This window comes from Nothobranchius furzeri, chromosome 19 (genome assembly GCF_043380555.1).
Source record: "Nothobranchius furzeri strain GRZ-AD chromosome 19, NfurGRZ-RIMD1, whole genome shotgun sequence".
NCBI lineage: Eukaryota > Metazoa > Chordata > Actinopteri > Cyprinodontiformes > Nothobranchiidae > Nothobranchius > Nothobranchius furzeri.
Window position 1 is genome coordinate 23497625 of NC_091759.1, and position 15114 is coordinate 23512738.

General features: G+C 47.1%; 1 protein-coding gene across 2 annotated transcripts in view; it reads left to right on the forward strand.

Moving 5' to 3' along the window:
* pou2f2a (POU class 2 homeobox 2a) overlaps positions 1-13060 on the forward strand; it is a 67521-nt gene extending 54461 nt beyond the window's left edge. For both annotated transcript variants that reach the window (XM_054745379.2, XM_070547492.1), the window contains exons 6-16: positions 1044-1286; positions 1368-1482; positions 1566-1657; positions 1811-2062; positions 2133-2274; positions 2643-2791; positions 5799-5996; positions 6069-6117; positions 8089-8224; positions 10537-10610; positions 11537-13060. In XM_054745379.2, the coding sequence (XP_054601354.1) occupies positions 1044-1286; positions 1368-1482; positions 1566-1657; positions 1811-2062; positions 2133-2274; positions 2643-2791; positions 5799-5996; positions 6069-6117; positions 8089-8224; positions 10537-10610; positions 11537-11904 (1818 nt within the window). In that variant the 3' untranslated portion in view covers positions 11905-13060. The remainder of the gene's footprint in view (positions 1-1043; positions 1287-1367; positions 1483-1565; positions 1658-1810; positions 2063-2132; positions 2275-2642; positions 2792-5798; positions 5997-6068; positions 6118-8088; positions 8225-10536; positions 10611-11536) is intronic.
* The last annotated feature ends 2054 nt before the right edge of the window (positions 13061-15114 follow it).

Sequence of the window (15114 nt, forward strand, 5' to 3'; positions counted from 1 at the left end):
CACACAACACAAATGAACACACACACACACAACACAAATGAACACACACACACACAACACAAATGAACACACACACACACAACACAAATGAACACACACACACAACACAAATGAACACACACACACACAACACAAATGAACACACACACACACAACACAAATGAACACACACACACACACACACACAACACAAATGAACACACACACACAACACAAATGAACACACACACACACAACACAAATGAACACACACACACACACACAACACAAATGAACACACACACACACACACAACACAAATGAACACACACACACAACACAAATGAACACACACACACACACACAACACAAATGAACACACACACACAACACAAATGAACACACACACACACACACAACACAAATGAACACACACACACACACACAACACAAATGAACACACACACACACACACAACACAAATGAACACACACACAACACAAATGAACACACACACACACACACAACACAAATGAACACACACACACAACACAAATGAACACACACACACACACACAACACAAATGAACACACACACACAACACAAATGAACACACACACACACAACACAAATGAACACACACACACACACACAACACAAATGAACACACACACACACAACACAAATGAACACACACACACACACACACACAACACAAATGAACACACACACACACAACACAAATGAACACACACACACACACACAACACAAATGAACACACACACACAACACAAATGAACACACACACACACACAACACAAATGAACACACACACACAACACAAATGAACACACACACACACACAACACAAATGAACACACACACACACAACAGAATGTGATAAAAACTTTAATGAAAGTTTCAGAATGAAAACCTTCTCTTGAGGAAAGATGGCGCCTAAATCAGCTGACTTGTCCTGTTCTGTTTTTTTCCTCTATATCTGACCTCCTCCTGCTCCTCCTCCTGCTCCTCCTCCTGCTCCTCCTCCTGCTCCTCCTCCAGCTGGCCGCCCTCCTCCCGGCCCAGCAGCAGCTCCTCCTCCAGCAGGCTCAGGCACAACTCCTGGCTGCCGCCGTCCAGCAGTCGAACGCCGCCCACGCCGCTCACGCTGCCCACGCCGCCGCGCAGCAGCAAGCCAACCAGCATCAGAACTCCTCCCAAACCCAACTGCATCAAACCAACAAACCGGAGCAAGCTCCGCCCCCTCAGCTGGCCCTGTCTCAGCCCATCCAGCTGACGGCGCAGGTTTGACCACCTCCAGCTGTTTCATCATCAACCTGTCGGTGTTTGTCCTAATCCACCTCCTCCTGCTTCTCCGTGCTGCAGGACATCCAGCAGCTGCTGCAGCTCCAGCAGCTGGTTCTGATGCCGGGCCACCCCCTCCAGTCTCCGGCCCAGTTCCTCCTGTCTCAGCCTGCACAGGCCCAGCCGCCGCAGCAGAGTGAGCCAACCGTAGCCGGTCCGTTGGCTAGCTGAACACCTCCACCTGTCACTTTTTTAATTGGCTGTTTTTCCTTTTCCCAGGTTTGCTGTCAACAGCTAATCTGATCCAGCTACCTCAGCAAAGTGCAGGAGGCCTCCTCACCAGCCCGCCTCGCATGGGACTGCAAGCACAGGTAGCTGGTTAGTTAGGGTAACCACCAGTCGAGTGTGCCGGTTCCTCACACACGCACAGATCTCTGGTCACCAACACACGAATCAGTTAGTCTCCCAAAGTTTAGAAGGTCAGAGGTTTAAAAACCTCGTGTGGTGTTTTCCTGGTGTTCCAGAGAGAGAAGAGCAGCGATGCTGGAAGCGGCAGCAGCAGTGGCGTCGTGGGAGCTGCCAGCGGGAGCGGCGGTGCTGTAACATCTGTAGGAGCAACATCTGCATCCGGCAGCACCATGAGCTCCTCCCTAACCTCCAGTCTGACGCCTAGCGGCCAGGGGGGTCACATGACCGAGGAGCCCAGCGATCTGGAGGAGCTGGAGCAGTTCGCTCGGACCTTCAAGCAGCGACGCATAAAGCTGGGATTCACCCAGGTAAACGGGGGAGGAGTTAGTTTAACCTGCAGGAGTCGGACCGAATCCACTCATCACCCGTCTCTGTCAGGGGGACGTCGGCGTTGCCATGGGGAAGCTGTACGGGAACGACTTCAGCCAGACCACCATCTCCCGCTTCGAGGCGCTCAACCTGAGCTTTAAGAACATGTGCAAGCTGAAGCCACTGCTGGAGAAGTGGCTGAGTGACGCAGGTGAGGGGTTTACCTGGGCGCCACCTGGAGGCGGGTGTGCGTTTGTGGTACTAAGGCCAGAAATGACCTTTGACCTCATCTCTTAACCTATAAAAACTCAACATGATTTCAGCTGAAACACCAGAAAACTCGTCTTTTTATCCCAGAAGGATTTAAACTGGAGCTTTTTTGTTTAATCGCGCGACCATATATGGCTTCCTTCCTGTCTGATGAAGTTAAGTTTAATCTAGTAGGAAATTTGATCTCTTAGATTTGACGTACTTTCAGATTTCTTCATTTAAACGTAACGAGTTGCGGTTTCTTCTGTCCGGGTCAGATTTTATGAATGTTAAAGTTTTCATTGATGCTGGAAAACCCTTTTCCTGCAGAAACGATGGCGGTGGACAGCATGCTGCCTAGCCCCTCCTCCATCTCCTCCCCCATGCTGGGCATCGAGGGTCTCCCGGGGCGACGCAGGAAGAAACGAACCAGCATCGAGACCAACGTCCGCGTGGTTCTGGAGCGGAACTTCAGCGCGGTGAGAGATGAACCGGGTTCATCGGGAAGACTGGAACAAAAGCATCAAACTAACTGAAAACCGGGATGATCGGATCAACGCGGCTCTAGATTTATGGAGAAATGACGAACATGAGGATTTAAAAAGCCCTTTAGTTCATAGTCATCCCTCTTTTTCCTCACAGATTTGCATTTTCCAGTTGATTTTGACTAAATTGCTGCTGCAGATAAATTATCATCAAATCTCCTTTTTTACCCAAATAGAATTTTAAACTAAGTTTTCCCTTCAAGCTTCATTCAGATCTGCAGGAAAATCAGCAAGAACCGAGATTTAAACAGTTTAATGATAATAATGGATTAGTTTAGGCAAGGCAGCTTTATTCTAGAGCACGTTTCAAACACAGGTGCTTTACAATGATCAGGACATGATATGAAAACACAGATTAAAACACACACAGATGGAATTACAGTTTAGAGCTAAAGGAGAAGACTAAGATTACAGATTACAGAGGAGACGACGCAGCATAAGAAATCATTCATGTAGAGGCTGGTGAGTGCATGAGGGGTTTAAACAACACTAGGGCTGGGGCACGTCTGAGGTCGTGGGGAAGCTGATTCCATAAGTGAGCAGCATAGTAGCTAAAAGCATCTCCACCGTGTTTGGTTCTGACCCGAGGTTCTACCAGCTGATTGTTTCCTAAGGGTCTCAGAGCCCTGTTGGGTGTGTATACAGGAATGAGATCGGACGTGTGTTTTGGTCCCGTGCCTTTGAGTGAACCAAATCAGGACCAGAGTCGTCTCAAGGACCTTCACACAGTAAACATCCCAACACAGGTCAGGTCGTTAAGCCAATCAGTAACAAGTTTCCTATATAAGGAACCCAGCAGGTCGCATCGAGTCACTGACTAGTGTCAGAGTCTTTACAGCAATCCTCATACTAAGCAAGCATGCAGCGACAGTGGAGAGGAAAACTCCCTTTTAACAGGAAGAAAACTCATCACCTGTCTTTATAAACCAGTAGGAGCACTTTGAAGTCTATTCTGTGGTTTACTGGTAACCAGTGAGAACAGGAGTGATGTGCTCCGTTCTCTTGGTTCTTGTTAAGACTCTAGCAGCAGCGTTCTGGACAAGCTGCAGCTGCTTCACAGCTTTTTTGGGAAGACCCGTTAGGAGACCATTGCAGTAGTCCAGCCAGCTAGAAATAAAAGCATGAATAAGTTTCTCTAAGTCTGGTCTGGACATGAGACCTCTGGCTCTCCATGTTTGATCAAGGTGATAAAACGCTGATTTAGTTATAGCTTTAACATGTCCAGAGAAGCTCTGGTCTGAGTCAACGATAACACCAAGATTTCTAACCTGGGTCTTTGTCTTTATTCCTCTGGAGTCCAGCTGAGCGATAACATCTGTTCTATCCTTCTTGTTACCAAAGACAATAACTTCAGTCTTGTCTTTGTTTAGCTGAAGTAATTTGCCTGCATCCAGTCGTTTACGTGTTCTAGGCACTGACAGAGTGAGTCTAGTGGCCGACAGTCACTAGGTGATGGGGCTAGGTAGATTTTGGTGTCATCAGCATAGCTATGATAGGAGATGTTATTAAGTATGACCTGATCCAGGGGGAGCATATAGAGATTAAAGAGTAGTGGTCCTAGGATTGAGCCTTGGGGGACCCCACATGTCATTGTGATCCGCTTTGATTGGTAGCCCCAGTAGAGACAACATAGTCCCTGTCTTTGAGATTGGACTGGAACCAGCCAAGCACTTTTCCTGATAGTCCCACCCAGTTTCTGAGTCTCTCCAGAAGGATGTTGTGGTCCACAGTATCACAAGCAACCCCCCCCCCCCCCCCAGGAAAAGCCAGTGTCAACAAATCATATCACTGTTCAGTCAAACCATATATTGATCTTGTTTATTCAAGACATAATTGTTAAACAAAATAAAAAAATTATAATTAATGAGTAAAGAAATAATCAGAATAAAAAAACATGTTTCTGCTGCTCACCATTTAAAAAAAGTTTTTATCTCCATAGTTTTTTTGTGTGAACACAGCAACGGGTGAATTAACCTAAAAAATACATTTTAAAATAAAATTTGGGATAACAGTTCAAATAACTGAAATTTATTTTTCTAAAATAATTGTGTTTGTAAAATGTAAGGTAAATGTTTTGGATACGTACTGTTATTTTAATAAAAATGAATAAAGGTGCAATGCAGCACATCGCCACAGGCTGAATCCAACCAGAGTTAACACGAAGACCAATTTGGTGTGCCACCCCAAATTTTTCTTTGGCCCCATATGGCCACCCCATCAAAATTTTCTGGAGGTGCCCCTGCTCAAAAGCTGCACTGAGTTTAGTCTCTGAGAATAAATTGACAAACAAAAAATCAAAAAGCAACAAGGAAGTTAGAAAATGATTTAAAATACTGTTAAATTATGATTATTTTAATGTTTTTCATTTGATTTAATTTACTTTCTTTGCCTTAATCACTACTAATAAATAAAATGGCATCCTCTTTTTCTGGGTGTGCACGTTGAAGGGTTAATAAACTAAATTTGACCCAAAAAAAAAGAAAAAATGACTAAAAAAACATTTTTATCTGGAATTTTTTGTCATTTTGTGGAAAACAAAAACCGATTCTGAATTTGAGTTTCGGTTCTGGTTCAGGTCGACTCTGGATCATAAAAAAACTTCAGCAGGAAGATTTTTTTATCTGACCGTCGGGCCAAATTAACAAAAAGTTTCATTTTGGACCCAAAGTGTCTGATCTCGCATCTGATTTAGTCTCCAACTCCTCCTAAAGTCGTCTCCAACATTTCAGACTCTCAGAAGCTGAACTGGACCAGTTCCAGAACTCCTCCCACTACACGGATCTTTTCTGAACAAAACTCCAGCAACACCAGATCTTCTCTCCCTGAGACTGGAGGGGAGAGGAGAACCCTCTGAGATGTTTCAGACCCTCCCTCGTGAAACGCCGTCTCTGAAGCTTTCATTTACTCACCAGGATCGCTCGTTTGTGTTTTTCCTCCTCAGAACCAGAAGCCGACGTCGGAGGAGATCCTTCTGATGGCGGAGCAGCTGAACATGGAGAAGGAGGTGATTCGGGTTTGGTTCTGTAACCGCCGACAGAAGGAGAAACGGATCAACCCGTCCAGCAGCAGCACCCCTCCCTTGTCCAGCCAGACTTCACCCGTGGTCACGCACAAAGCCCACTGCTACAGCCCCCACATGGTACCGCCCCGCAGTTGGTAACCCCTCAGCTCCATCTGAGCGCGCTTATTCCTGCTTTTCTTCTTTCTGCAGATATCGAGTCAGACTCTGTCCCAGGTCACGACCAGCCTCAGCACAACAGGTGAGTTTTCATCCCAGGTGTCTCTGATCCCAACAGCACTCTCGGCTGGATTATACTGTTCCTGAAGCTGATCCGTCCGTGTTTCCTGCTGATCCATCCGTGTTTCCTGCTGATCGGTCCATGTTTCCTGCTGATCGGTCCATGTTTCCTGATTGGTCCGTGTTTCCTGCTGATTGGTCCGTGTTTCCTGCTAATCGGTCCGTGTTTCCTGCTGATCGGTCCATGTTTCCTGATTGGTCCATGTTTCCTGCTGATCGGTCCGTTTCCTGCTGATAGGTCCGTGTTTCCTGCTGATCGGTCAGCGTTTCCTGCTGATAGGTCCGTGTTTCCTGATTGGTCCGTGTTTCCTGATCAGTCCGTGTTTCCTGATCAGTCCATGTTTCCTGCTGATAGGTCCGTGTTTCCTGCTGATAGGTCCATGTTTCCTGCTGATCGGTCCGTGTTTCCTGCTGATAGGTCCATGTTTCCTGCTGATCGGTCAGCGTTTCCTGCTGATAGGTCCGTGTTTCCTGCTGATCGGTCCGTGTTTCCTGCTGATAGGTCCGTGTTTCCTGCTGATCGGTCAGCGTTTCCTGCTGATAGGTCCGTGTTTCCTGCTGATAGGTCCGTGTTTCCTGCTGATAGGTCCGTGTTTCCTGATCGGTCCGTGTTTCCTGCTGATCGGTCCGTGTTTCCTGCTGATCGGTCAGCGTTTCCTGCTGATAGGTCCGTGTTTCCTGATCGGTCCGTGTTTCCTGTTGATAGGTCCGTGTTTCCTGCTGATCGGTCCGTGTTTCCTGATCGGCCCGTGTTTCCTGCTGATAGGTCCGTGTTTCCTGATCGGTCCGTGTTTCCTGCTGATAGGTCCGTGTTTCCTGCTGATCGGTCCGTGTTTCCTGATCGGTCCGTGTTTCCTGCTGATCGGTCCGTGTTTCCTGATCGGTCCGTGTTTCCTGCTGATAGGTCCGTGTTTCCTGCTGATCGGTCCGTGTTTCCTGCTGATCGGTCCGTGTTTCCTGATCGGTCCGTGTTTCCTGATCGGTCCGTGTTTCCTGATCGGTCCGTGTTTCCTGCTGATCGGTCCGTGTTTCCTGCTGATCGGTCCGTGTTTCCTGATCGGTCCGTGTTTCCTGATCGGTCCGTGTTTCCTGATTGGTCCGTGTTTCCTGATCGGTCCGTGTTTCCTGCTGATCGGTCCGTGTTTCCTGCTGATCGGTCCGTGTTTCCTGATCGGTCCATGTTTCCTGATCGGTCCATGTTTCCTGATCGGTCCGTGTTTCCTGATCGGTCCGTGTTTCCTGCTGATCGGTCCGTGTTTCCTGCTGATCGGTCCGTGTTTCCTGCTGATCGGTCCGTGTTTCCTGCTGATCGGTCCGTGTTTCCTGCTGATCGGTCCGTGTTTCCTGATCGGTCCATGTTTCCTGATCGGTCCGTGTTTCCTGATCGGTCCGTGTTTCCTGCTGATCGGTCCGTGTTTCCTGCTGATCGGTCCGTGTTTCCTGATCGGTCCGTGTTTCCTGCTGATCGGTCCGTGTTTCCTGATCGGTCCGTGTTTCCTGCTTCTGATCTGATGAATCGGAGGAATTTTCATTTATAAAATGACGTCTGCAGAGAGCCTGGAACAGGAAACAGTGATATTTTGTTGACATGGAAGCAGCGGTCCAATCCCAAGTTGTTTACCTCCATGAGTCGTGACTCTTCCCGGTGATTTATAGACCTCAGCTCCACAGCTGGCTTTCCCAGGCGTCGCTCACATGACAAACGACCTGACAGGTTACAAACCCAGCTGGAAATTTATTGGCCCAATGAGTCGAGGCTAACGCTCCGCAGCCTGAAACTTCTCCCACTCTGAATGGAGATGCTGGATGAAACTCGGACTGCTGATGAAGAACGGCGTCAGCCGAGTGTTTGTGATAGCGCTGTAACTCTTCAGCGCCATGACAACCAACCTGCCACTTGGCATCAACATCATCCCTCTTCTCTTCCTCTCAGGTGCCAGTTCGTCACCTTCAGCTTCCTGCCCCATGACTCCAGTCAGCTCGGCGGCCATGTTGTCTTCAGCAGCAACTCCTCCTCCTCTTCCTCCTCAGAGCACAGCCAGCCCAGTTCCTTCCGGCCTCAACTCTGGGTGAGTACCAGCGACCGTGGAGAAGATGGCGCCCTCCTGAGTTTAGTGGAAGGTGTTCATCTGGGAGCCGCTCTGGAATCTTTTCCTGGAATAAAAGCAAAATCAGAACTAGACACCTACAGTCTTAAACCTTTAATATAAGCTTTTTATCCTCATTAAGTTTGAATGACATAATAATGTATGCTAATAGTATTTAATCATCTCCAGATTGTTTTTATTCAGTAGGTTTTAATCTGCTACTTTCCATTCAGATTTTCTAAAGATACAGGAAGTAAAATGTGCTCCACCAGGCGTTTTAGGGTTCATTTCACATCAAAGGTTTTAAACGCTCTTAAAGAAGAAGAAACAATCTTTCATGTAGCGCCTCACAAGATAGAAATCACAAGAACAAAATTATGTAATCTGAAATTAAAAAAATACTGAGACGTATCATAAAAATGGGAAAAATACAAACTGAGATTAAAACGTATGAGGAAAGGAAAAGAAGGAAGGAATGAGTGGATCCTGGGAAAGGCAGAATTGGTAGGAGGACCTGAATGAGGAGAGGGTGGTGATGAAGGTCACACCAAAGCCAGCCTGAACAGGTGAGTTTTCAGCTGCTTTTTAAAGGAGACCTCCTTAAGTAGGGGAGGAGGACTCAATCAATCAATCAATCAATACTTTATTAATCCCAGAGGGAAATTAGAGACTCAGGTTTAATCTCATTCCTAAGCAGTTTCAGTCTAGGTCACACCTTCCTGCATCTAATCAACACGACGACTCCCTCTCAGTGGAGGCCAACGACTCATTAGTGGATGGAAAGGAGGGGTACTCAGAGTAGTTTCTGCTCGTTAAATAACAGACAGCCACAGCTTAAAAGCTTGACTCTCCCATATTCCAGTTAGAACAGACAAAGCTCCTCAGATGAGAAGCGAAACATCTTCAACAAACCAAAGATGTCCAGTTGCCTTCATTTGAACCCGTTTGGACTACCATGGCCTGGATGACTGAGAACCTTCACCAGCATATCTCCAGTGTAAGATGGTGCTTGTCCATGTAAGGCCCTATAGACCAGAACCAGGATCTGGAAATGAACCCTGAAGGTGACTGGCAGCCTGTGAAGCTGGAGGAGAAGCGGGGTGATGTGGGTGTGTTTGGAGGACTTGGTCAGAAGCCGAGCACAGACGTTCTGAACCACCTGTAGACGGTTCAGGGAGGTTCTGCTCAGACACGTGAAAAGAGAGTTACAGTAGTCTAAGCGTGAGGAGATGAAGGTGTGGAGAACTGTCTCAAGTTCAGAGCGGGACAGAATGGGACTCAGCTTAGCAATGTTCCTGAGATGGAAGAAGGAAGAGCGAACAAGAGAACTGACATGAGAATCCAGGGTGAGAGCTGGGTCAAAGGTCACGCCAAGATTCCTGACGAAAGGTTTGGTGTGAGAAGCAAGCTGACCAAGAGAGTCTCTGACTTTGGGAACCAGCTTGTCTGGAGCACAGATGAGGATCTCAGTCTTATCTTCATTCAGCTGAAGAAAGCTCCCACCATCCAGGTTTTGATAGAGTCTAAGCAGGTGTGGAACAGCTGCAGCTGAGACATCTCATGGGGCTTAAAGGAGATGTACAGTTGGATGTCATCTGCATAAAGATGGTAGGAGATTCCTTTGAAGGAGCTCAGGATGTGCTGAAGAGGAAGCAGATAGAGGAGGAAGAGCAGAGGCCCCAGCACAGAACCTTGTGGGACACCATGGGTAAGAGAGGTGGTGGAGGACCTAAACTTGGAGACGGCCACAGAAAAGGAACGCTCAGAGAGATAAGAGGAGAACCACTCCAGAGCAGATCCTGATAGGCCTACCCAGTCTCTCAGCCTCTCCAGTAGCAGGTGATGGTCAATAGTGTCAAAGGCTGCAGTCAGGTCCAGCAGGACCAGAACAGAACAGTCCCCTGCATCAGTGTGAGTCAGAAGGTCATTAGAGACCCTAAGAAGAGCTGTTTCAGTAGAATGAGCTCTACGAAAACCTGACTGGAAGCTATCATAGATGTTCTGTTCATCAAGAGCAGCTGTGAGCTGTTTAGCCACAACCTTTTCCAAGATCTTGGAGATGAACGGAAGTTTGGAGATGGGTCTGAGGCTGCTATGGAGAGAAGCGTCCAGACTCGGGTGGATTACAGCGTTCTTAAAGTAAGCAGGGACCTGATTAATTAAAGAGAGCGCACCGGGACTTCTGGTGTTCTGCACTTTATCCCCCATCAGATTTAAAGCCTGAGGTCTGGATTAGTGAGTCAGGATTATTTAATCTGCAATGTGAGTCAACGTTTGTGTGAATCCGGTTTCAGGAACACGATGATGGGAGTCAGCACGGGGATGAACCAGGCCCTCATCGGCAGTAACCCTCTGGCTACCATGCAAGGTGTGTGTGTGTGTGTGTGTGTGTGTGTGTGTGTGTGTGTGTGTGTGTGTGCGCCCCCCCCCCCCCTCCTTCTCCATTCCACCTCCATCTAAAATGAGTTTTCCTGCACCCACCAGCGGCTCCTCTCCTCCTTTCTGAGTCTGGTGAAAGACTGCATTTCCTTCTCTTACAATAGGCGGCCATTATCAGCGGCTGACTCGGGGCCCTCGTGGCAAAGCTTAGGAGGCCGAGTCAGCTCTGAGTCAACAGTCCGACACAATATCAGCGCCTGCTGGCTAAATAACCAGCTTTCACCGTCAGACCAAATCAATTAAGCATCACAAATAAGCTCAGCTTTGAGTCCGACCATCTGCCTATAGAGCCGCTTCACATCTTCTTCTCTGGTCGTGTCGGCTGTCATTCAGCGGCGCCGTCCTCCGGGCCAGGTGCTGATGAGAAGGACACACTCTGTTATGGGGAGTGATGGGGCTGGAGGAGGGAGGAGACCATTTCTCCGGCTCTGAGTGTTCACCCTCGCCGCGCAGTAGCGGATTAAAGTCGACTCGGTCAGGACGAGTTCGTGTGGTTTTTGCTGAAAAGACTTTCAGGTGTTTTACAAACTTCCGTTGTGTCAGAGAAACCACCACCTTCATCTTCATCTTCCTCCCTAACCTTCGTCACTCTCTTACTTCCTTTGAAATGGAACAGAGCCACCCAGAAACGACCCAGAGTTCAAACCATCATCATTTTATTCAAATTTAAGTGAATTAAGTCTTTCAGACTTTGATGAGTTAAAATTTCTGAACTGATTTGTGTTTGTTTCATTTCCACACACTTCCTGTTTGTCTGCTTGCTCACTTCCTGCTTTTTGTTTTAACAACTTTCTCTCTTTTCTCCTCCTCCCTTCACCTCCTTGTTTCTGCTTCCCCCCCTCCCCCCTCCCCCAGCGCTGGCAGCCTCCAGCGGTCAGCTGGCCATCTCCAGCCTGGAAGGCGGACCTGGTCACATGCTTGTAGGTGGACACGGGGGTCCCGCTGTCCCCACCTCCCTTCGTCCCTCTCTCTTCCTGAACCGCCCCGGTCTCCTCCCCATGGTGACCGGCGCTTCATCCGCCTCCGTTGGCATGGGACTGGTCAGCGGGGGTGGGTGTGGCCCCAGGGCCTCCTTTTGCCAATCTCCACCCACCGGCACCAGCAACCTCATGAGCCCGACCTCCTGCCCTGAGGAGTCTGCGTCCCCTTGCTCAAGCCCCGCCTCCTTCTGTTCCTTCAGCGAAGCCTCGCCGCCCCCCCTGGGAGGAGCCATGGCCGAGTGACGCAGATCGCCAGCCAAAGGGTCCCATCAGAGGAGGAGGAGGAGAATTTAAGGAGCTTTAAAAATCCAAATGTACAACATCGCCTTTGAACCAAAGCCATCTCCGTCCGAGCTCAGCTCCTCTCCACGTTTCTCCTCTCTGAAGTCTCCTGATGCCAAAAATACACTCAGACGGAGGAGAGGAGGAACAGGGAGGTCCGGAGGACGGAGAAGACGGAGAGACTGCAGAGGGGGGGGGGGGGCCTGAAACCAAATAATGACCTACAGCTGAGGAGGTGTCGATGAGGAGCTTTTTTTTCTTTTGTTGGAAACAAACACCAAAAACTTGACGCGGGCAGGGACGAGAGGCTGAAACCTGTTTCGTCTGCTCGAAGAGAAAAACGTTTCAAAGAAGAAAAACCAAATTCTCCAAATACCAAAAACTGAAACCAAAAAAAGAAAAACCAACGGAGAGAAAAGCTTTACTGACTTTCTGATCGTCCGATCAGAGCTTCGTGTTGCCAAACGTCCTTCATTCCACTCAGGATCTATTTTTTTACTCATTTTCTTCATCGTGGTCACTTCTCCAGCGGATCCCACCTGCAGGACGTCTACCTACCTCCGTCTTCACAGATCGTCGGATCAAATCACAACGGTTTCGTTAACTCCTCCAAAAGAGGAGCTGCTTTTGTTTGTTTTGGTTTGTTTTTGTTGCTCTGAGCTCAGATAAGATCTTACAAAGTCCCACCGCAGGCAGAAGTGGGCGTGTTGTCCCGGGACTTTTCCTATTTTTCACATTATTCGTCTCCTTTGATTCCTTCTCACCACCATTCCATCTTCACGTCATCCTCCAGACGTCACTCTTGGATACCAAAGCATCGCCTCTGGCAGCGTTCGCCTCTGGATTCGCCCGAGAGGCGAGTGTCCAGACTAACCTCAGCAGTGTCAAAGGGATAAAACACCTAATGAAATACAAATACAAGCATAAAAAGAGCAAAACCAAAAAAAAGAAAAGGAGGAGGCGAGACACCGGCGCTCCCCTCACTGCCCCGAACCCCTGCCCTCCATCCCTTCTGCCCCTCTCCTTTGTCTCCAAAGATCAGATCAAAGGGCCAAAGAGAAAAAAGGAGGAGCGGTCAGGAGCCGAGGGTTGGAAAAGCTGTCGGGGGGTGGGGGGTGGGGGGGGGATCAAAAACAACAAAAGTTACTCAAAACCAAACGCTACTTCTGCTGACTTACATGTGAGTGAAACCAAATAGAGATGGGGGGGGGGGTAGCTCCTGTCCTGTCGTTCCAGCAGACAGACCCCCCCCCCCCACACACACACACACACACCTCCACAAAGCCAACGACCTCCGGCTTTGTTCTCACCTGGATAGAATAAGGAAAAACCTCAACAACAAACTGAGAATATATATTTTTGTTTCTGGCTTTCCATTGTGTCTGTTTGTATCGCGGTTGGGGGGGGGGGGGGGGGGGGACTGCCTTCGTCATGTTTTTACGCCTGATTTTAGTTTGATTCATGCTGGAACAAATAACTGTGAAAACGAAGCTTCCAGGATGGAAAAACGCTCTTCAGTCCGGAATGTTGCTGCCAAAGCGCCGAAAGTGGGAAAAACCAAAAGCAAAACATTTAGATACAAAAACCAAACCAATGCACAAGTGTGTGTGTGTGTGTGTGTGTGTGTGTGTGTGTGTGTGTGTGTGTGTGTGTGTGTGTGTGTGTAAACAAACCAAACTGTAAAACAAACATTTGTTGGACACAAATTGTTTTTTTATTTCTAAACTGAATTTCTTTTCAACCTTGAGCTTATTTCTGTTTTCAGAGCAAACTGATTCAGTTCATAATAATAATAATAATAATAATAATAATAATAATAACAATACTACTACTAATAATAATAATGATAACAATAATAACAATAATAATAACAATAATAATAACAACTATAATGTCAAACCCCAAAGGGAAACAAGCGTTTTAGTTTTTTTAGCCTGATTTAGTTTTAATTCTAACTCAGATGCTGTAATTTTATCTGAGAGTCTGCAGCACAACAGGTCCAAGTCCTGGTCACCAACCGAGTGTTCAGTATCCCTGATGACCCAAACTCAGCAGATAATCTGGTTTATAATTCCTCTAACTCACACCGAGTCAGTGCTTAGCCAGCCCTAGTGCCAAAGACAGTTGTTGTTTCAGGAAAAACAAAAATCGTTTATTTCTGATCGAACACAAACGCTCCCGTCGCTTTCGGAGTCTGGAAACTCTATCATAGATGTTGTGATACGGAAACAAGGAGGTCAATCGTGTAAGGAATGTTCCAACCCGCACGGAGCGTTGGAGTACAGAAACTAGACTCAGTCTGAATATTTAAACGAGAATGGCAGAAATGTTTTCTTCTGTTCCTTTTTTCTTTAATTTAACCCAAATTTTGTTCATAAAGATTTTCATTCGATGGTTAAAAGACAGAAAGAAATATGAGATCAAGCCGTTTTCCCATTTTCTGACCATTATTATTATTATTAGAAGCAGATTTCAGATTTTCTCTGAGACTTTAATAATAATAATGTCATCTGCATAGAAACGATTAAAGATTATTTTCTGGTTAAAAAGTTCTGACTAATAGGCACACCGCTGGTTTCATATGTTCTTATTTACATTTAAAAATAAAAACAACAATAATGGAAGTAATACTGATTGTTCTCTAAACTCCGGCCGTAGATTTAAAAGCTTCAGCTTTTGTTTTTAGACGTTAGTGTTCATAAACCTCGTTAATAACACGTGAATGAAGCCAGCTGGGTTGTTGTGGGTTGGATCTGAACTCTGAAGGGAAGAAGCTCCAGGCCGGGGGGGGGGGGGGGGGGGGGGGGGGGGGCAGAGGAAGTGTGACCTTTAGCTCTTATTTGATGCTCGTTTTTACAGATTATTAAAAACTGAAGACGGCGTTTCCAGAACCGAGAGCTTTAAAACTCTTTTTGTCAGAAAAAATATTTGTATTTATTGTCGAGGAAGAGGACGTGAGCTCTTCCTGGCCTCTGTATTTATTGAAGCTCTCTTTCTCTCTCCTTGTTTATTTATTGATTATTTATGTATTTATTGGATTCTATTTAAGTCCTCTTTGATCTTTGCTGTTTTCTGGGCTTGCGCCTGCAGACAGGCGTTCAGATCCAAAACTTCTGACTGTTCTAAAAGAGAGCGAGGAGGAGGCAGAGGAACCTTCAAACATCACATCGT